The following is a 13,630-nucleotide window of genomic DNA, read 5'->3' on the forward strand; positions in this document are numbered from 1 at the left end:
GCTTTCGAGCCTATACAGCTTGGAGTAAGACAACATGCATGAAGAGGATGATGTGGACAAAATACTCATTTGCCTAATAATTCTGCACTCCCTGTATAAACTTTATCAAAAAGCAAAGTGATCTGTTAGGGTGACACGGTATCATTTCTAAGATAAGAAGGGCCCTGATTATTCAAGAGTCTAGTGAGTAAAAGTGAGTCAGAAAAAAAATTATTCACCAGCTGGATGTCGAGTGGTTGCTAGAGTTACAAGGTGAAACTGGTTGCAAAGAGGATGATGCTGCAGCGAAAACCTCCTTGCAGTTGCTGGTTCCTAGCAGATTGTAATGGTTGCCCATAGTTTGCATGGAAGACATGTCTACACACATTCACCAACTAGTTGCTGACATGCAGTGAAACCTGAAAAAGTGTGACACACACTGGAAACAGGAAATCATCATCTTCAATGTATAAGTAGTGCATCGCCACTGCAACCAACACTTATCACTAACGTTTGGCATCTTTCATGCAAACCGTGGGTGAATGCAGCAATATGATAGCAACCAAAGCAATCAGTGTGGCACTGTATACGTCTCTGCAACCAATTTTTCCTCCAGAAAGTGGTTATGTCAGTAGCCACCCTCTAGCAATCGCTTACCAACCAGTCATGGAATACACCTTTTTATTTAACCAGGTTACTAGGGGGTCATTAATTGGTGGCTGTGCCTGAGTGACTGGACCATGCACTCTGTGGGACTGTTGATTGGGACCTAAACCGCTGCAACCTCTCTTGCCTCTGAATTTGAACTTTGCTGCTATTAAAAAAAAGACTGTTAGCACTCTAAAAGGCAGTATTTGACAACCAGTATGGTGACACATAAAGCTCCTTATTTCTAATTAGCTGTAGATCACATTAAAAACTCTACTGTGACTGCAGTCTTTAATACTTCATATAAACCCACTTGTAGATTTGGAAGCCTCTTGGGTAAGTAACTTCCCAGTCTCTGATGTGCTGAGCTTGGTGCATGCTAGCAGGGAGTGATGAGTCAGTCTGTTTATGCTGGGTGATCTTGACAGATCAATGCCATCATTGCCAGAGTTGCTATCAGGCCTGTTGACTTATGACTAATAGATCGACTGCTGCAGACTCCCTTAGAAGAGGGATTTAGAAAATTTTGCATACACTAGTGTCGGGGAGGGTTCAAACAGGCTTTTCTTTGGTAATACACTCAACAAAAATATAAACGCAACACCTTTGTTACTGCTCCCATTCCCCATGGGATGGACGTAGAGACCTAAAATTCATTACAGATACACAATATAACCATCCCTCCCAAACAGTGGTCACAAATCAGTCCAAATGTGTGGTAGTGGGCACATCTGCTATATTGAGATAATCCATCCTACCTCACAGGTGTGCCACATCAGGATGCTGATCTGACATCATGAGTAGTGCACAGGTGTACCTCAGACTGCCCACAACAAAAGGCCACCCTGGAATGTGCAGTTTTGTCTCACAGCAAAATGCCACAGATGCCACAAGCAATGAGGGAGCGTGCAATTGGCATGCTGACAGCAGGAATGTCAACCAGATCTGTCGCCCGTGCATTGAATGTTCATTTCTCAACCATAAGCCGTCTCCACAGGCGTTTCAGTCCAACCAGCCTCACAACCGCAGACCTCGTGTAACCACACCAGCCCAGGACCTCCACATCCAGCAGGTTCACCTCCAAGATCGTCTGAGACCAGCCACCCAGACAGCTGCTGGAACAATTGGTTTGCACAACCAAACAATTTCTGCACAAACTGTCAGAAACCATCTCAGGGACACTCAACTGCATGCCCGTCGTCCTCATCGGGGTCTTGACCTGACTCCAGCTCGTCGCCGTAACAGACTTGTGTGGGCAAATGCTCACATCCGATGGCGTCTGGCACGTTGGAGAGGTGTGCGCTTCACGGATGAATCATGGTTCACATTGTTCAGGGCAGATGGCAGCTGAATGTCCCAGTTCTTGCATGGCCAGCATACTCACCGGACATGTCACCCATTGAGCATGTTCGGGATGTGCTTGACCGGCGTATACGACAGCATGTACCAGTTCCCACGAATATCCAACAACCTCGCACAGCCATTGGAGTGGAGTGGACCAACATTCCACAGGCCACAATTGACAATCTGATAGACTCCATGCGACGATGTGTTGCACTGCATGAGGCAAATGGTGGTCACACCAGATACTGACCGGTTCTGGGTCCCCAGACCACCAATAGCGCAAAAAACTGCACATTCCAGGGTGGCCTTTTGTTGTGGGCAGTCTGAGGTACACCTGTGCACTACTCATGATGTCAGATCAGCATCCTGATGTGGCACACCTGTGAGGTGGGATGGATTATCTCAATATAACAGATGTGCCCACTACCACACATTTGGACTGATTTGTGACCACTGTTTGGGAGGGATGATTATATTGTGTATCTGGAATGAATTTTAGGTCTCTACGTCCATCCCATGGGGAATGGGAGCAGTAACAAAGGTGTTGCGTTTATATTTTTGTTGAGTGTATTATATGGTATTATGGTGTAAAGCCATTGTTGCTCTCTGGGAGTTCTTTCAGGTGTGCAGGTAACTCAGTTAGCCACGGTCAGCTAACACTGACCTATAAAGTACAATGTGTCAGCCAGTGGAAGTGAACCCAAACATCAAAGAACAGGGCACTGGGAAGCAGGCTTACTGCCCTGGGGTACTATTACCACTCCATTAAAGATCATTTTGCCCTCCTTCCAGACATGCCACAGCCAATAATGGAGACAACCCTGAAGCCTCTTGGGTATTCCTGTCAAAGAACTTGGAAAAGAAAGGGGAAAAAAACTACACTAATAAAACTGAGCAACTTCTGTGTGCAAAAAGAGAAAAAAATATGGGAAATAAGATGTGAAAAGAAGAAAAAATTAAAGCCAGACGTGTCGTCCTGTTGTGTGCAGACATACAGCAGGATGACAGCAGGTTTGACTGAGGTTCTTTTGGCCCGGCTGCCTTTTCTCCAAGTGACAGCACAAGTAAGAGCCCTCAGGAATGTGCTGCAAAATGATTTCCAACCTGACTTTGCATGAAAGTTCATATCTAAGAAACGTGTGGATTTACGGGTTGCATTACATTACATAATTCTGAAGTGTTTTTTGTTTTCAAAAAGGAATGCTGGTGCTTTGGTCTTTCAACACTCCAAAAAGAGGGATAAAGATGAAAGAAAAAAAAAAGCAAAACTTTATTTCACAAGCAGACTGAAGGGCTCTCTTGCTTTGCAGATCCACGACTGCAGCATTTTCTGGGGTACCAAAGCAGCGTTTGAAGCTGGGAGATATGTTTTAATCATTTGCCGCCTTAATGATGACACTGGATTCATTATTAATGGGCCCCATCCCTCTACTCTTCCTCTTCCTCATAACAGTCCAGAGTGTGAGTGGGTATTAGCATTAGCCGCTTTTGCTCTATTTGATCTTTCAGTAATTACACCACTTTTTGGAGATCACACCACAAGCTTTATGTTAAATAAAGAGGCCTTGGAAGTTTTTTTTTTCTATACAAATTCCAAACACAATTATCATGGTTGCTTTTTTACCCCAATATTTATTTAATTTTTTTATTCCATAACAGGGAAAACAGGAATGCTGCTGGAAACTGGAAGCAAAATGGAAAAGAGCGCCTAACATTTATTGTCTACAAACATATCTCTCTGAATTGCCAGTTTGGGATATGAAGAAGAGGTGGGAAAAAGTTACAAATGGAGGCAAGCGTGGAGGAATAAAAGGCAACAAGAGTCAGTTGTCTTAATATGAGCTACAGGATTCCTCTTTTTAGGTGTATGCTTTTTAAAAAGAATAAAAAGAGGATGTAATAGCTTTGATGTGCAGGATCTTTGTACTCTCCACTGCAGGGATTTACTGTATAGATCAAATTCAGCTTTTATTATACTTCTAAAACTTAAGAAGAGGAAGTTTGCTCATTCTCAGTAGCTGAGAAATGCGCAGCTTACACAGAGGCTTTTTTTGCATGTCTGATTCTTATTCATTTTAAATATGCAAAACCTTACTGGTTTTATATTAATGCGATGTACACATAACCTATGTTCCTGGCATCATTGCTGCCATCATGCACAAGGTATTCACTGTCATCAGTGAAGTGCTGCACCAGGTTATGTTAACGGTTCGTTACATACAGATGTTTTAATAGACACTGTGGCATCACCATTAACCACATCGGTGTTTAAGTGTTATTTTGCAATGAGCGGGGATAAAGCCTAGAAATTAGATGGCAACCCACTGGTAGATACTTTGGGTGAGAGAGGTATCTTCAACAACCATTTAGTAACTGGTTGTTGAAGGAAGGTGGCTGTCATCAGTGATCTCCTGGCAAACATACTCTTCTTTGACTGGCTGAAGGTTTCTGGCAGTTGCTAAGAGTACCTGGAGGTTATGCAGTACTGACTTTATGTACCCAACCAGGGCAGATTCTGCAAACACCTACCAACTACTTGCTGAGCAGCAATGAAACTTGAAAAGGTTTCCGCAGACTGGAAACGGAGACCTTCACTTTCACCTTAAAAGTAGAAGTTACCCCCTTTCAATATGTCACAACATTTACTGTGAAGGTGTAGGTTCTTTGTCAGTGTCAAACTTTTTCAAGATTTACTAACACTAGGCTAGTAGTTGGTGTTTACAGACAAGGACTTCTAAAAGTTGGGTGACTGTGGCAGTCTGGTAGTCACAAAACCAATCACAAGGAAGAAGTGACTGGTGGTTGCTGGTGGCAACTGAACTGAATCAAGATGATAAGGAGAGGAAAAGGATCAAAAGGGGAAGTAAACTGCAAGGACAAAAAGTGCATGAAATAAAACAGGAAGCAACTGAAAGCAAGACAAGACAGAAATTAAGGAGACAAACAGGAAGACAGAAACATGAACACAACAAAAAGACAAGGAGAAGAAAGAGTAAAAGAAACCACTTTTATAAACAGAGGGTGAAAGTAAAAAGTGATTTACAAAAAAAATATAAGCGGCAGGTACATGGGATGCAAACTTCTTTACGGCTGGAAAACGTGGTTCTTACATCTTTGTGTTCTCCAGGAGAGAAACTATATCTCACAGTATCCACTGTTGTCACTACTGGAGGGTCAAAGAATGGATACCAATGAATATCTTTATTAGCATCTGACATTTGGGGATCAGGATGCATTCAACTGATACTGGAGTGATCTGGTGATCATTCGCTCACAAATCTCCTCCAACACGAAGAAAAATCACCATCTGCTCAGCTGATCTAGCCAAGCTGAGCGACTGTGAAAATGATAAACAACTTAGAATCCCCGTGACCTGGTAAATCAATAGTCATGCTCTAAAAATGAAGATGCATATGGGGTTAATTATAATCAAGTCTGTTAATCAATTCATCTCAGCAGTAACTGCTGTTGGTAATTTGGCCTAAATGCATTCAAAATGCCCACAAAAATGCTGCAATTAGCGAGACAGCAGCAGTAAATTATTAGTTTTAAATTAGGGGATCCTTGGGATGCTGCCAGGTTGTGAAAACATAGCAGTGTCACTATTCCCCCCAGTGAGTCTGAATGAAAGTGGGCGATAAAAGAAGAGAGGTTGTCAGAATAAACGAACAGGGGGATGGCAAAAACTGGTGCTTTGCTTTCTGCACACGAGCAAAGGGGGCATTGCTGCCAGATGGGAAGTTGGAGTCGGAGCTCTCTTTGGGGCATGCTGAGCCATTTGGCTCTCATCCAAATGGGCAATTTCACAGGGTAGGGGGGGAGGAATAGAGGGGGGAATAAGCTCGAAAACAAAGCAAAAGTTAAGCAAAGAAAGAGGCGGAAACTGGATCTGAAAACCATTTCAAACGCAGCACTTCATCAGCTCGGGTGCTTACGATACCCACTGCTGCGCCGCATGGGGTAATTAGCACTGCTATGTGTAGCGAGCCGTGGTGTATGTATGCACACAGCTCTCGTGGCTTCCTATGGGTGTTATATACTGGCTCAGAAAGAGCTTGAGGACCACAGGGTGAAGCTGAACAAGTCAATATCAGAGGAGTCACTTTAACACAGATTACTCTATATCCTCGCTGCCATGAAGACTGCACAACTGTATGCATACTGACTCCGCAGCCAAATTGAATTTCATGCTTTCTGCGGACACCTACTGTGTACTAAATCCACAGAGGGATAAAGTAGCCGAAAAGCTGTTGTTTAATGTATTGTGTGCAGCGAGAAATGCTGAATATATTCTTCCTTGGCCACGCGTACATCCCTTGTAGATATGGCGGATGCAGTGGTGGGATAGAAAATGAATTACAAATGAGTACATTACATCATACATGAATCTAAGCAAATGTGCATGTTATCTTCCTCGTCGTTAAGGAAAGGAGAATAATCTGCTGGCCTAATTGTCAGCTTAACAGAGAGAGAGAGAGATACTGTACTTCCCATTCTTCCCAGGGAGAGGTGTGGAGGGAATCAAGAGGAACTGCACTGATCTATATGCATCTGGCTTAATTGCGGCACCGGGGTGTGTTGGGATCAGGCGGTATGGACTAAAGTCTAGCATTGTGAAGCGCCCATCCTGATTATGTGCTGAAACGGGGCACGGGAGGAGTGCCAGGCAGACAGGCAGGAAACCCAAAGTAAATTCTGCCTCTGCGGCTCGACGCAATCTCCAAACGCTTCGAGAAAAATGTTAAAAAAAGAAAAGGGGAGAGAGAAATTTGGAGATGTGCATTATGCATTGTGGGCATAAATAATGCAGGGAGAAACTTCTTGCACTCGGAAAGGATCCTACACTTTCTCTTCCACCGTCAACAGCCCGATAGTTGCACAAAAACTACTGGACTTACCGTCATTCGATAACATGGAACGACGCAGAAATGCTGGACAGTAATTGCATCATTGTCTCGTTCCTGGCTTCTTATGAACCACACTGATCACGCAATCGTTTCACTTCAGGGGAAACAAAACACCTTAGAGAACAGGTGGACCTGCTTGAGCTGTTTCTTGTGAGAGAAAAAAAGGTGGGGGGGGAGGACTTAATCAAAACACAAGCTGGCCAATGAGATGACATTTCCTGTTCACCTTGCGTGTGATCCTTTCAGTCCATGTTATTTGCAGCACAGGAACTGAAAAGAGCAATGTGTTGCCCATCATGAGTCATTCAGGGATAAAGGTGCTCTTAGGCCTCGCTCTCTTTGTAGGGGTGGTCGAAATGGAAGGCGTCCTACCGGTTTACTGGCTTAGGATGTCAGCGTGTCCTCTCTCAGGAGTCCTTTATCACAGCGTTCCAACTCCATAAAACACTGCATATTAAACTAAATCTGTCAGGTGTTCAATATGGACCACTGTTTGGTCATCAATCATAAAAATAAATAAATAAATAAATAAACACCACTGCAAAGTCAACGGCATAAGAGCCAACTATAAATTTCTGCCAAACAACCTCCTGAACACCAGCGGTGATGTATGGGCTTCTAACATTTTACTGCTCCTGCTGAACCTTCTTTCAAAGACGTAACAAAAATACTTCAACACACGTGACTTCTGTTTTACACCAAGCTTAATTTGCTTCGTCTGTGAGACGTCGGACAAAGAAATTGCCTGAAGCAAGAGTGCAGGATAGATGCAGGATAAATTACAATGCCCACAGGAAAGAGGAATAAAGTAGGCAGATCGATGCCAGAGAAGAAACCTCAGGCAAAATACAATAAAGTGGGATATAGCAGAAGCGTCCCAGTGGCTTGGCCAGTTTGTTACCCTTCCCTTTTTGTATGTTTTGGCATTCTCCTCTGCAAGAAAACAAAAAGGAAACCCCAAACCCTAAATGTGCTACAGTAAACCGTATGCTCAATGATCTTCTATTATTAATTCATTTGATTCAATTCTAACAAATTACTTCTGATACCTTGGTTTGAAAAACAATCGTCAGTCACTGGCAGATCCTCATGCGTTTGTCTTTGTCCTTTGGCTGTGCTTTAGAGGACATACGTGTGCGATGTGATTTTTCCCATTGGCCATGGTATAACACTCGAGAAGATTTAGCTCCATCCGTGTTGGAAGAACAAGAATTTCATCTTGTTTTGCCAAAGTAAAGGAATCCAACAAATTTCTTCCAGAATCCAACAAGATTAAAGACAAAGAAGAAGCTGTCTACAGACTCAAAACGGCTTCGTGATCCGTCCTTTGCGGTCTTGTCTACAAGCAGTTAACAGGCATTTCCCATTTACTAAACTATAAAATGAACGAGATGGACTGATACTGTATAATACAGAGCATGAGGAGACTTAGACAAACACAGGCAGTTCTTAACTGACATTTTTCATTTCCAAGCAATTTTATATTCTTTCCTTCAGTTGCTCAATCTTTCTGATGTGGTAAAGGACAGCCTCCCCGGGTGTGCGCTTACAATGCCCATCCCAGGTCCAGAGTTGTTTCCTTTCAGTTCCCATCACTACCTTTTTACCTTCATTGCCCTTTCTGACAGCAGGAACGCCTTTCTTCTGCCAGATAGAGATTCATGTTTCATGCAGAACGAAATGAATGACACCCTTTTTCATTTTCTTTTGATACAGTTTCCTTACACCTCGTTTTTGGGTGTGCACAAGTCTCGAGCCACTCCTTTTTGTGTTTTGTGTGGAAAATGGGAAATAGTTGGAGACATTTATTGAAACATTTAATTACAGTATACAAGGCAAAAACAGAGTTTGTACAATTCTAACAACCATGATATTTAATATTTGGTGTGGCCACCTTTATTCTTCAGCACAGTCTGAACTCTCTTAGGCAGCCTTCTTTAAGTCATCTTCAGGAATAGTTCTCCAGGCTTCTTGAAGGACATTCAAAGCTCTTCTTTGGATGTTTCTGCTTTTTGTTCTGTTCTCTGTCAACATGATCCCACACTGCTCTGTTCTGCACCCAGATACATTGCAATTTCTGACATAATGTCAACATGTGACACAAGTTGCCTGTTTTTATTGATTGCAGGGCACCAGTTGAGTTGCCTTTCCCCCACTTCATATAAAGGAAAAATACTGATAATAGCGACTATATTGTGAAATAACACTTATTTGATATTTTGATATGTTAAAATAAAAACTGGCTGAATGGCTGTTTAAGACGTCCTGAAATATGACACCATCTTATCCAGTCTTGGCCATCGCCTTCATTTCTTGGAACACTCTGTTTTCCTTCCTGACCTTCTCTCTGTGTACCATCTTCCCTGCAGTTCCCAAAAGTACAGCGTCAAATTATGCTGTAAAAGAGAACACATGACCCCCCCAGACTCTACTGCTTCTCCTAAGATCACATGTGACAGTTGTCCGTCAGCCAGCGTTCTTCCTGAGACATCTTGTGTTTCTTTCTGCAAGGGATGGCAATGCTGGAGCCAAGCTGGCAGATAAAGGTAACATCTGACTCCTCGACATGCAGGGAAAAACTAACCTTTTAGCAGCCGCACTGCCATTAAATCTGTGAACATCACATGACTAATAGAAATAATGAGAAAATTGAGTGGCAGGGATGTAATTCGGTAAGACAGTGAAGCAGTTGCAGGAAAAACACGATTTCAAAGCTTGTAATACAACATAGTCTTTGCTTCTGTTATTCTGAGTGCAGTTGGAAGGTCGCTCTACCACTGGGTCACATCAAAATGGCAAAGATTAGCTGATGCAGGGGTCGCGACTCAAGGACCTTATGCACAGATAAATTTAGCGCAGACAAAAAGCTACCCTTTCCAAATACAATCCACTTTAGCTTATCCACGCTGACATAATAAAAACAAGCGGGTGAAAAAAAAGGGAGCAACTGTTGCATAAAACATGGCACAATCACTTCCAAAAACTTACTACATGAAAGAAGCCCATTTTGGAGTGTGTAAACAAAATGTAATTAACAGGAAAATAGGACTTTTCACAGACATTTGATCTCTCTATATGGCAACACTGAAGATTAATTTGCCAGCGCGGCAGATACGTAACTTCAAAAGTCGAACTCCGATTTGTGACTTAATTAAAAAGGCCCTATTAAAGCTGTATATGTGGGTGTTAAAAACAAGTCAAACCAAAGCATTCGTAGTGCCGAAAACGGCAACATGTTTTATAGGGCGCTGGGAAATATATGCATAATTCACAAAAAAGATGCTATTTATTTTATGAGGGAGTTTAAATTGCTAAGCATTTCACTTTTTTAAGAGTGAATTATCATAACTAAAATGATGAAAATATATTTATTTTGGTTGGGTTATTTATTTATTTATGAATTATTTTGCCTTATTTGTCCTCTAAGATAAGATAAGTGAGAAACGTGAAGAGGTTTTCACATGAACACACTGGTTATTGAGCGTATTGTTCAAAATACATTTCACTCATGACATAACTCTGACCTGTGAGGTTACGTAATCCCAGCTGCCTTAGTCCGTACAGACCGTCCCGTCTGTAGTTCAGGAAGATGGCAAGAGCGTACCGACCCTCGTAAAGTTTGGTGCCTCGGATGATCCGCAGGTTCTCCAGTGGCAGGTAGTCGAACTGATTAAGTGCCACCAGCACATAACCGGTCACTTCTTTGATAGACTGTATGGGAAGAAAAAAAATTATAATTTTAAATGATTGAAAATGGAAGAACAATCGAATCAAATTAGCCAACATTAGCCTTTGTGTTAATCATAATCACGAATATTCTTAACTTTAACCAGTTGTTATAGATGTATAACCATATTTTCACCATAGCTAGGATATTTAACAATTGATTTATTCAGTTTTCAGGACCAGCTTCCAGTTTGAATTTAACCTTGCTAGTACCAGGCTGGATATCTTAGAGATGGCCCTGGTCAACAGCAATACTGAGGTAGGCAGGTGTGAGAAGTATCGCCCACACCATTACACCACCACCACCAGCCTGAACCGTTCAGGCTGGATGGATTAATGCTTTAATGTTGTTTATGCCAAATTCTGACCCCACCATTTGAGTTTTGCAGCATTATTTGCAAATCATCAGAGCAGGCGAGCCTGTCTCAGTCTCCTGTTTCTAGCTGACAAGAGCAGCAACTACTGTGATGTTCTGTTGCTGGAGCCCATCTTGGTTGTAATAATAAGTAATAAGTGGTTATTCCAGTTACTGTTGGGTCTCTATCAGCTCAAAGTAGACAGAGAATTCTCTTCTGACTAGGCTGACAGCATGTGTGTCTGTATAAGGGACTGAACATCTTTTTTAATCCTTGTCCGAGGTTCCACATCTTGGTACAATGTCTCACATTCTAGTTGATTCTGCAGGACATGCAAGTTTGGCATTTACCTAATGCATACTTATTTGTTTAATCACAGTCAGAAGAAGATTAGCCTGTAACCTGAACATTACAAGATACCAAAAAGTCCCATCTTTTGCATATTTTGTTGAATGTTATGGAAACTACCACGAAGAAAATGAATCGGCAGTAGATACAGAGAAACAGAGTTTGTCTCTTTTATTCAAGTTATTTTTTTGTATTTCTGAAATACTCAGACCAACAACAACAACTATGTCATGTTGAAAACACCTTAATCAGATTTCTTCCTCAGTGTTATGGTCAGTTTGGCCTTCAACAGGTCATCTTGATCACGTCTACATGCCTTAACATACTGAGTTGCTTTTATGTGATCGGCCGATTAGATGTTTGCTTTAGCTTAACACAGTAGCCAGTGAGCATAGTTGCCAAGACCAAATTAAGGAGTAATCCAACTGGTTTTGAAGAATCATCCAATGTGACAATTGATTGGATACCAATAAATAAATGACGCCCAAGTCCATAACTTCAGATTTAAACCCCCACTGTTGTACGACTGGTTGTTAAAATGTAAATGGCCTGCATTTGTATAGCGCTTTACTCAGTCCCTAAGGACCCCAAAGTGCTTTACACTACATTCAGTCATTCACCCATTCACACACACATTCACACACTGGTGGTGGCCAAGGTGGTGGCAAGCTACATTGTAGCCACAGCTGCCCTGGGGCGCACTGACAGAGGCGCGGCTGCCGGACACTGGCGCCACTGGGCCCTCTGGCCCTCTGTAAGTGAATGGAAACTTAAATTTTTACCTCCAATTCCTCTCTTCCAACACCTGCTAGCTCTGTCGACTATAGTCAAAGCTGTATTGCATTCCTCTCATTTTCTGTGCAGAGAGCATGTTATTTGCATTTTGAAATGTCAACCACATAAAAAATTTTGATGTACAGACCACAATGATTAAAATGTCAGCTTAGTTGCAGACTGATTGCACTTCTCTGATTATATTTCCTCAACTGTTCTTTTAGGGTTGGGAATCTGCAGTCGCACATCGCATTCATAGACCCAATAAGCAATCATATCTTTATATTCTTTATATTCTTTATATTCTTCTTATTCAAATATAAATGGTATCGGTTTGATTTATTTTCACAGGCTTCAGCAGTATATGCTGTTGAAGAAACTACAAAAAAAAGAAAAATAATCTGCCCGAGAGGGACTCATAAAATGTGAAAATAGAGAGCTTCAGCATGCTGAGTGCCTTGCTGAAGAGCATGGAAGACCTCAACCATCTGCCTCATTGTGCATCAATTGACCTTCTCAAAAGTCACAAAAAATCACACTGATTACCACTGCGTTATTCACGTGTCGGGGGAAATTTATTCATCTGCCAAGTTAGGCATAAGGATGGGGCCAAGGCAGGCTCTTTGAATTTTGGAGTATTTTTCTTTTTTATGAATTCTCCACAAAAGCGTTTGTCCTCAACCCTGGGTCATCACTAAACAAATTAAGAAAAATAACTGAAAACTTGGGGTTAAATGTCAACAGTAGACTAGCACTTTATTGACACATCAACAGAAAAAGTCCTCATAAGAAGAAAACTGAGAAAACTGGGAGCCACATCAATCAGACAGACACCAAATTGCCACTTCATATCAAGTATTATTACCAGATATGCAGCTTTATCTGTGTATGCACATGTGTGTGTGTGTATCTACGAGACAGCTTATTCCCTTGATGCTAAAAATCCATCGCTGTGGCAGTGCATCAGTTATGTGAGTGACTCAAACAGCAGTGCAGGCTTCCTTATACTCACAGACAGAGAGAAAGAAAGATAATCACAAACATAATGTAGACACAACAGCTGCTAAATGGTGCACTAACACATTTTACCAACCACCACTGACAAGCTAATTGGAACCCACTACTTCTTAAAAGTGCGAGTGTGCACGTCTTTTTGTGAGTATTATCCTCTTGTTCTCCTTAGTTAAAAAACGGGATCAAATTTCCACAGATTCCAGTTTACTTGTACCGATGCCCCTTGCCTCAATACCGCCAGTGCCATTGGTCAACAGCACTTGCTAAAGTTAGCTTATAAACAAGTCCATGTAAGGATTAAAACAGATGGGTGTAGCTTTTGGGTATTAAAAGCCTGTGGCTGCACAATGACTTTTAATGGCATAGAAATCAAAGCGCGAATGCCCTTCGGCGTCCTTACTGTGTCTGGACACAGCTTCCAGGCATGAAAACTGAACCAAACACTGAAGTGCCTTAGACCTGCAACCTCACTGCAATACTTTATTATCCATTATCCATCCATCTTCTTCCATTTATTTAATTCTGGGTCATGGG

General features: G+C 41.9%; 1 protein-coding gene across 1 annotated transcript in view; it reads right to left on the reverse strand.

The window, feature by feature from the left end:
- The window catches only part of LOC102192330 (receptor tyrosine-protein kinase erbB-4), a 373,080-nt gene that overhangs the window by 134,435 nt on the left and 225,015 nt on the right, over positions 1-13,630 (reverse strand). The window contains exon 3 of the mRNA XM_013913172.1: positions 10,403-10,589. Coding sequence (XP_013768626.1) covers positions 10,403-10,589 — 187 coding nt within the window. The remainder of the gene's footprint in view (positions 1-10,402; positions 10,590-13,630) is intronic.

This window comes from Pundamilia nyererei, unplaced genomic scaffold (genome assembly GCF_000239375.1).
Source record: "Pundamilia nyererei isolate P.nyererei 1_Seehausen unplaced genomic scaffold, PunNye1.0 scaffold00118, whole genome shotgun sequence".
NCBI classification, from domain to species: Eukaryota; Metazoa; Chordata; class Actinopteri; order Cichliformes; family Cichlidae; genus Pundamilia; species Pundamilia nyererei.